This window comes from Eptatretus burgeri, chromosome 10 (assembly GCF_056783735.1).
Source record: "Eptatretus burgeri isolate ZD-2024b chromosome 10, Ebu_testis_v1, whole genome shotgun sequence".
Taxonomy (NCBI): Eukaryota; Metazoa; Chordata; class Myxini; order Myxiniformes; family Myxinidae; genus Eptatretus; species Eptatretus burgeri.
This window is the reverse complement of record NC_140970.1, coordinates 66,236,032-66,244,918: the sequence shown is the minus strand read 5'-3', so window position 1 is coordinate 66,244,918 and position 8,887 is coordinate 66,236,032. Positions and strand designations below refer to the sequence as shown.

The window sequence follows — 8,887 nt, the reverse complement described above, 5'->3', positions numbered from 1 at the left end:
GATGCAAGGAACATCGAAAGAATGCAGTGAACAAAGTGCGGATGTGGGGGTTGGATGGGGTCATTTAGGGGACACGATCCGAAGAAGGCAGTTTCAGCCACAACCATCTGGCACACATCATTGAAGAATGGGCACGAGATAGCATAAACAATCCTCCAGCCAAAAAGACCAAGGCAAATGTGACACAGGCTACAAATGCTGCAATCAAGTGACTTCTGGTGGTCAATGTGGCAGCCTGTTGTGGTACTTCACCTTGAGCATCATGCAGGGAATGGGGGAGGTAATGGTGGTACACAGCAGGAGTGGGTGTTATGTAAGCTACATGGTATTTCGGTCCTCCCTCAATTCAACGTTTCGTATCTTGTTTTGAAGATTAATCAGCAACAAAAAATTAACAATGTGTTCGACTTTACCTAGTTTGTTGTCCATCACATCAAGGTCGACAATGATGGGATTATTCAAGCTGATTGTGTCTTTGAAGACACTTCGCACATCTTGAACTGTGCAAAAATAAATAAATAAACTCAGTTAACTGCAAACTATTTTAAAGATTAATTCTGCATCAAAAAGGCAAATATACAAGGAAGGAGAATTCAAGCACTTCAATTTATTTTATTTTATTTTATTTTTAAACTGCAACAATTCAAATTTTAAAATGGCCTCATGCCCTTCTTCCTTCCAACCCACAGGAAATCTCCATGGTCAAAATAATTGTTATAAATATAAAGGAATACAGTGGATTTTGGGTGAATAATTAGTGAAACTTACCAGATCTTCCTCGCCTTCTGATCATGCGATCACTTGTGAAAGGCTTTGCACAGTTGGACTGGCAACTCGCAAGATCAGGGTGTGATGTGTCACAAACAACGGCACTACAGTGGAAGTACACCTGAAAATAAGATTTTAATTTTTAACATTCAACGTCTTATCACCATAAAAACCATCATCCATAAACAATGTCCCATCACCATTAATATTGTTATTATGGATCCAGAGTTCGATTTCCACCACGAGTGGAAGCACTCGAGTTCCGACCGAACACCTGGTCCTGAGGCCACCGAACATGGATAACTCGGCACGCCAGCAGGTTCCTCAACCACGAGCACAGATTGGTTCCACCAATCCTGGCAGGGTTCACACTACTTCACGTTACCATTTCCAGTGGATTGGCAGCATTAAGGGGTCTTGTGCCCTCGATGCATATTCGAGTTAACTTACCATATCAGGTGCAGCAGAGTGTGCACCGGTGAGCAAGAGCAAATCATGTGGGGTAGATCTTCCTGGCTAGCACTACGGGTGGACTATGCTGGACCAAAGGAGGAAAAGATGCGATGAACTGGGTAAATTTATAAAGCGAGGGCAAGGTAAGGCATGTGGAACAATAAGCAAATGATTTAATACACAGCAATATGTACAGCAGGGGAAAGCAAGGATTGGTGAGGTGCAGCAAAAGAAAATAGTTATATACAAAAGAGAATACAGGGCAGAGCTAAACCAATCAATTATAACTAATACAAACATAACTAATTCGATAAATCACATTGGCACCAAATCAGAATAATCACCGGAAAGGTAGGTAAGCAAGAAAAGAAAGGAAGATGGAAAAAAACAGGTAAGTTATTAAACTGCCTCTCACCGCACAGCCCAATGGGACCGTGCTCTCCCATGGAGGGAAAGGGCAAGGGGGAACTGGTATGGGGATAACGGGGTGTTGCTGTGCAGCCAGATTATGATGTTGCACTTTGCTGCATACCATGTTGCTCCACCACAAGATCAGCACCGAAAGCAGCCTCTGAAACAAATGAGAGCATGATTGTCCAGAGTGGATTTCCAGAGCGCAAGCCACACCAAGATTGAGATGCGAGAAAGCCGAGCCGAAGGAGTTGGGAGCCGCCAGTCGACTATTTATACACCTCCAAGCAGGGTGGAGTCCATGCCCCAACAGGAGTGGCCATGCCATATGAAGGCCAATCCCCACAAACCTCATTCGGAACGTGCTGGGCTCATTGGTTCCAGACCTCACTTCCTCCATGCACCGCCGGGCCACAAGTGTCTCATTTGTCCTCGAGATGGGTAATGCTTCTCTCCACAGCCTGATGGAGTACTGCTCTCCCCTCTGGGCTGGTGCTCCTGCCTCCCACCTTTCTCGGCTTTACGCTGTGGAAACCAAGGCATTTCGGATCCTTGGCATCTCCCACAATGAGTCTGAGTCTTTGGGCCTCGCTCTCTCACCACAGGCAGGTCAGTGGTCTTTCTGTCTCCTACCATCTCCTCTCCGGTCTCGCCCCACATGTCTGCGATTTGTCCCCACCATATTTCCACAAGGCGCTCAAGGTCCGCCAACAACCCCCTTCTGGTAAAACTACCAAAATCAAGAATCACTGCTCACCTTCACCCTTTCATTCATTCCTCTTTTTTTCTGCTTTTGGAATAAACTCCTTAACTCTCTTCAATCCCATTCTTCCCTCCATGCCTTCAAAACAGCTGTTCACCACCACCTATCACCCCCCATCAAAATCCTTGATCATTTCTACCCGCGTTAATCCACCCAAACCCACCTCCTTCAAATTCCCCACTTTCCTTCCTGAAAGTCCCTGTAATGTCCATCTTGTATGCCTCATGTTCCCTGCCCCATCCCTCTCCCTTTCCACAGATCTCCTAATGTCTGTTCCCCACTGTTTTGTCCTTCCCACTCCCACCCCTCTTGTCTCATGCCCACCTTGCTGTGCGTTGTGTGTTAGCTCTCACATGACCCTCACCAAGGTATACAAAAAAAAACAAAAAAAAATGCAATGGAGCTCCCCACTTAATGTGGGGGCAGCATGCATCACTCATTGGCAATGCAAACGACATGCGGTCGCAGATGGTTCCCGAGGCAGCATGATGGTTGCCACCGAAACGGAGGAACAACAGAAATGCCGGCGCAGACTTGCGCTACATGGCATCGAGCTTGGCTGGTTGTGATGCTCCGAGCAGGGCGAAGTGGCACCCACGAGCAGGCGTGATGGTGTTTGCCTTCATCAATCAAAGGCGAGTGATCGAGATGGTGGCTGAAGCGGTGTTCGAGGAGGAAATGGCACTTGGTGGAAGATCGGCATGGAGATATATGTGTTGGCTGACAGAGTGGTTGAAAGGCGGTTGTTGCAATCTTGTGGCATGGAGGTGGCTGTGGAGTTTGTGGTTGGAGTGGGTTGGTTAAAGTACAGTGGTTGAACTGTGGTGAATCTAGCGAGCAAGCGTTGAGATGCGAGTGAGCCCTGGAACGAGGTGGTTTTATAATGAATTTGTAATAAAAGTTTGTGGATGATTTTATCCAGTGTGGTGTAGTGATTACATTGGTAGTAACGAGTGTGGTACGGTTAGAGGTGGTATGGCAGTTGACTTTGGGCGCACAATTTGAACAGTCTTTTGGTGCGGATATCCAAGTGAGGTGGCACGCGTGATATCTCGAGTCTTGGGTCGTGGCACGAGCCCATGATTGTGTTTTTAAAGTAAAAGATAGAAAAACGGGGAGAAAGTGGGGAAAAACCAACATGAACCCAACCCAATGCATAGAACCCATTACACATAAGGGAAGGGCTACGTGGATTGAATCCTCATTAAATAACTGTCTCAGGAATACTATATGTTGTGTGCCAGTCTATGGGAAGTGCCAGTTTCACAGAACCGCAACAATATTTTTATTTTCAACATTAGTTGGTGCACATTAAAGATTCCATCGTGTCCTTCGCTAAAAGTAGGGGAGCCATCGCTGGCACCATGAGCAAATTTCAAATTCCTACCCCATGTACTGCTGGGAGAGGGATGGCAAACCCCCAGCAACTGGCCAAGAAACTGCTTCAGCAGAACAAATCCTCCATATGAAAGAGTATGGTACATCGGATCAGACATCTTGATACATATACAATACATATATAACTACAAATGTCAATTTGCATGTTATATATATGCACTCCATAGACTTCTGGATGGAATTGGACAAAATTTGTCAGAGGTGAAAGGATGTACTGGCCAGGTTTAAAGCAGGGTTAGTGGCTCCTTAATCCCCCAGGAAAAATGATGGGGTATACTTCCTTGCTGTTGCAGTTGGTGTGAATAGCACAACCTTTGGTGGTATAATGGAACCAAAAAGGTGCTGCAGCACATTGACAACCCAAGATGAGCAGAGAAGGGTACTCCCATTTAAGGTGGGAGTACCACCTAAAAGACGAAGCAGAACTTGAGCCCTGCAGGATGGATTTTATTTCACTGGGTAACTGCAAGACTTCTCTGGTCATTTCCCCTACCACTAGGCTCGCTTATCATATCAAATAAATAAACTGGGTGGTAAAGAACAGACCTCTGCCTCCATCGCTCCTGATATTTGTTAAACATATCGTTCTTTCATAATATACGATGCGTTGGTCAGTCTTCAGTGTCGGTGATGGACTGCTGAAAAAAATTAACTGGGTGGTGCATAGCAGACAACTGCCTCGATTGCTGCCCCCCCCCCTCTCCATTTTTCATTTTTATTTTAAATATACCCTTCTTTCATCATAAAACGTCATTATTCAGTCTACCCTTTCTGGTGTGTAGAGATTATGCTGCTCAGATTTTGCACTATGAAAGGGGAACAATGCACCATGCACCAGGTGCATGAGAGGAGGATTTGAGTGGTATGTTGGATTATTCACATTTGTAAGCTGGAAGTTATTTTCGCTGCATATGTAGGAGAGAGCTGATGCAAATTCCTTCGAAGTGTTGACATGGCGGTCAGAGGAGACTTCCGGAGAGCAAGAACAGCATAGGAAATGCAACAGCAAGGAAAGAAAAACTGCAGAAAGAGGAAGAACGAGAACTGCACAGACAATGCAATTGTTTGGCAACAGCAAGAGGCCACGAGAAAGAATAACATGCACCACCATAATTGGTTAGAATCGGATCAGTCATGATACAAGCTCCCTGTCCGAACGAATGGAAAAACTACGCATTCAACTACAACCCATCTGCGCAATATGAAGATTCACCCAGTATTTCAAATCCGATGTATGGCCAGTGTCAGGCAAGAAAATGGAAAGGTGATTGCCTAAGGATGTACAACACTGGGGGAGAGTAACTTGAAACGGCCTAAACTTGAACATCATCCAGAGCTAGCGAGAGGATTATTGTCATGGTTATTCAATGAATCAAGACATTTCCATTAGCTTGTAAGAGCTGATGGCATATATTCAAGCTACAAGTCAGTTTGATGACAGGAAGTAGAGTTAAACTAGAAGGGTATTCTTCAACATTGAGACTTGCCAGATATGCCTCCACCCACATTATACATTTAAATTCATCAACCCAGATTCAAAATATTAAATAATTCTGGCCATCAGACCACGCGTCCGATCAGGTTGAAATTTAAAACATGTTCTACTCGATCATAATTTTGAAGTTTCACATCAATTGATGAAGCAGTTCAAGAGAAAGAATATTTTAAAGATATTTGTTCAATCAAATATGGCTGCCAGACCATGTGACCTATTTACTATTTGTGAACACCCTGGTATCCCCAAGGCTGAGGGATGTTGGGGGTGAGGTTTCCCTCAATCTGTCAAGCCATTCTAGAGAAGAAGATTTTTTAAAGGTTTATTCTTCAAAAAAAAAAAATTAAAAACCATAGCTGCCAAACATGTGACCAATGACATCAGAGGCACTGATCTCGACACCTGGATTGGTCGCATCCACAGCGATTGTATACCGAGGAGTGAAGTCACTGGAAGTTCACATTCCGCCATCTTGTCTCCCCCAAAACATCACTGCAGCGAAGTACGAAAACAGCAGACTGGCAGTAAGAAATCTCTAAATGCAAGCAGTGGAAACTAAATTCTGCTCTGCTACACCTTCTGACTCGTGGAAACTAAATTGAGAAGGGTTCGAGACAACCGCGACGACTATGCGACTATTTTGAGACAAAATTTGTCGCACTAATTTTTTGAACATGTTCAAAATTCAAGCGACGTCCTGCGACTCGCGCGAGGAAATCGAGAACCACCGTGAACGTTGAGACATTTTGGAGAAGCCCGTTCGCATTTTGTCGCGAGCTGTCGCAGCCCAGCGAGATACAGGCTTAACTCATGCAAATTTTTATTAATTGGTGTAATGAACTTGTGGAAATCACAGACCTCATGTGACCGTGAGAGAATGTCACTTTGCGTGGTTTAATCACGTTTTAAGTCTGTGCGCTGACAGGGAACATTGACATTTCACATTTTCATGTGTTAAGTGTATTTTGTGATTTTATACACTTGGTGATTAAATGCAGGTGGAGACCTTTCGGCCCATCATACCTGCACCACATCAACACAAGAAAATTCAAAATGTTTTTTGTAACGGTTTTTATGGAGTTTTTTTTTTTCCAATTTCCAGAGGAGTGGGCATGGCCAGACAGTCTTGGGTAAAAAAAAAAATAAAAAAAAAACATCAACCACACAACACCCCTTGACAAGACCCCCCCCCCCCCCCAATCAATGACACTCTGCAGACATGCACACAATCATCCATCAATGCTCAAACTTGCAAAAAGTCCTACCAACATCCCTCTATCCCTCTCTCTCTCTCTATCGAGTACAGCCTATGGCTGCTGGTTGCATCATTGGTTGAGACGCGGCTGTGCCGCTGATGCAGTGTCCCCCTCACCAGTGCACTGGTACTCATTTTGCCGACCTCGGAAGGATGACAGGCTGAGTCAACCTCCTGGTGTATATTAATTCAGCGGTCAACGGGCTTGAACTCAGGACCCTGGGATCCCAAGCCGCCACCCTCACCACGAAGCCAACACCAGGCTTCTTCCTCTATCCCTCAATCTCCATAACTTCCAGCTTCCTATCTAATTCCAATTTAAACCCATCTCCTGTTTCTGTCACCAATTCCTTTCCAGGAAGACCGTTCCATGCATTAACTACTCTGAGTGAAAGACCCCCTACCTCACTACCTTCTTAACTCGACTCTTCTTTACTCTCAAGCAATAGCCCCTGGTGAGATCACTGTGTCTACTCTGCTGAATAATTCTTCTGCACTTATTTTGTCGATGCCCTTCATTACCTTAAACATCTCAATCATATCGCCTCGTAACCTCTTTCTTTCTATTGCATAAAGCCCTGTCTCCTTCAACCGCTCCTCAGCTGAGTCGAGTGAGGCCCAGAATCAATCTGTTCGCCCTGTGTTGAACCCTTCGACATGGCAGCGATGTCCTTCCTGAGTTGTGGTGACCAAAACTGCACACAATATTCTAGATGTGGCCCTCACTAAATTCCTGGCCTATGTTAACAACTCTTTTGATATATAATTGATCCCCCTCCAAATACAACTGAAAACCAGATTTGCTTCATATTTTGCTGCCTGGCACAGTGCTGCCTGCTTACCTCCCATATCTCTTACCACCCCGAGATCCTTCCCCCATGTGACACACTCCAACATTACCCCTTGTATCCTGTAATCTCTATTTATATTGTTCTTCCCCAACACCTTATACTTGCTCAGGTTAAATTACATTCTCCAATCTTTTGCCCAATCAATGAGAGTATCAACACTTTCCTGAATCTGATCACCACCCCCTCTGCTATCCACCTTCTCTCCAAGCTTTGTGTCATCTGCAAATTTGGAAAACCTCTTCACCCCTCTCTCCAAATCATTGATGTAAATAATTAATCGTAATGGTCCGAGTCCTGATCCCTGAGTACATATAAAGTTGACAACATTGAGAGAAGAAAGAGAGGGGGGATGGAAGGGATCCATGGTGTAAGGGAGGGAAGTGACTAAGGGGGGAGAGGGGGAGTGTCTGATGGGGTGGGGGGTTCCTTCCCCCACTCCTCCAAATGGTAGGGGAATGTTGATTTAACCTGAAGTTTGTACATTCTAAAACATTCTTGTGCAAAACAAAAGCAGAATCATCTTCATTTATTGATGTAATTTTTTAGTTTATAACACGAAACTCCTGAATTTGTTTTGAACTTTACATTGTATAACACACTCGGAGTGTTGAGATGGAGGAGGGGGGGGGGGTACCCCACGCTGCCTGTGAGAAAAGTACACAGCTGCATAATATTATTTATGAGAAGGATATTATATTTATAAGGTTTCAGGATGTGTTGGACATTGAAAGGCTATGTATAGAGTTATTGGCCTCGACATGGTTAACTTTTCGCTGCGAACTTTGGTCTCAAAATGGCCTTCAAGCCAACATCTCGTAGCTTCCAACCTTGCCCCGAAAACATTAAGAAATGTAGCATAACATAAAATTGCCTAAAATAACAAAACATATTTTAAATAACATAAAAAAACATGACTTTAGTTTTGTTTTGTTATTGATGAAGTGACCTGGAGCCTAACGTAACTTCGATGTTTCACCTATGTTTGTTTTCAGATCCAACCCTGTGTCGGGCCTCATAATATGCATTGATCGCCTCCTTGCAATTGCCAAGGAGCTCCAAGGAAATTTTCCGGAATTTGATCGAGTAATAGGAACAGTAATTTACTTCAAAATCCATTAAAATATTAGACAGAAGTTGAAATATATTTGAAGAAATATATTTTGCAAAATCGGCCGGGCCCGGTTCAACGTTGCGTGTTACGACAGTTCGCCTCTTTTGGGGGAGACAAGATGGCGGACAGTGCACTTCCGGTGGCTTCACGCACGGAGCCGTCGTGACCAATCCAGGTGTAGAGATCAGTGGTCATAGGCAGATAATTTTTTTGTTCCTCATGGATAGGCGATCATACATGTAAAGTTTCACCTCGAGCTATTCAGTAGCTTTGGAGAGCATTTTTGAAAGTTTTTATGTAAAAAAAAAATAACTAAAAAACAACAATAATAATAATAATAATGGCTGCCAAATGACTGATGACCTCAACAATTTTTTCCACA

General features: G+C 44.0%; 1 protein-coding gene across 5 annotated transcripts in view; it reads right to left on the bottom strand.

Annotated features, from left to right (window-relative positions):
• Nucleotides 1-46: 46 nt before the first annotated feature.
• The window catches only part of LOC147018742 (uncharacterized), a 150,089-nt gene continuing 141,248 nt past the window's right edge, over nt 47-8,887 (bottom strand). For all 5 annotated transcript variants that reach the window (XM_085898774.1, XM_085898776.1, XM_085898775.1 and 2 more), the window contains 3 exons: nt 769-889; nt 414-500; nt 47-252 (listed from right to left, as the gene is read on the bottom strand). In XM_085898774.1, the coding sequence (XP_085754900.1) occupies nt 65-252; nt 414-500; nt 769-889 (396 nt within the window). In that variant the 3' untranslated portion in view covers nt 47-64. The remainder of the gene's footprint in view (nt 253-413; nt 501-768; nt 890-8,887) is intronic.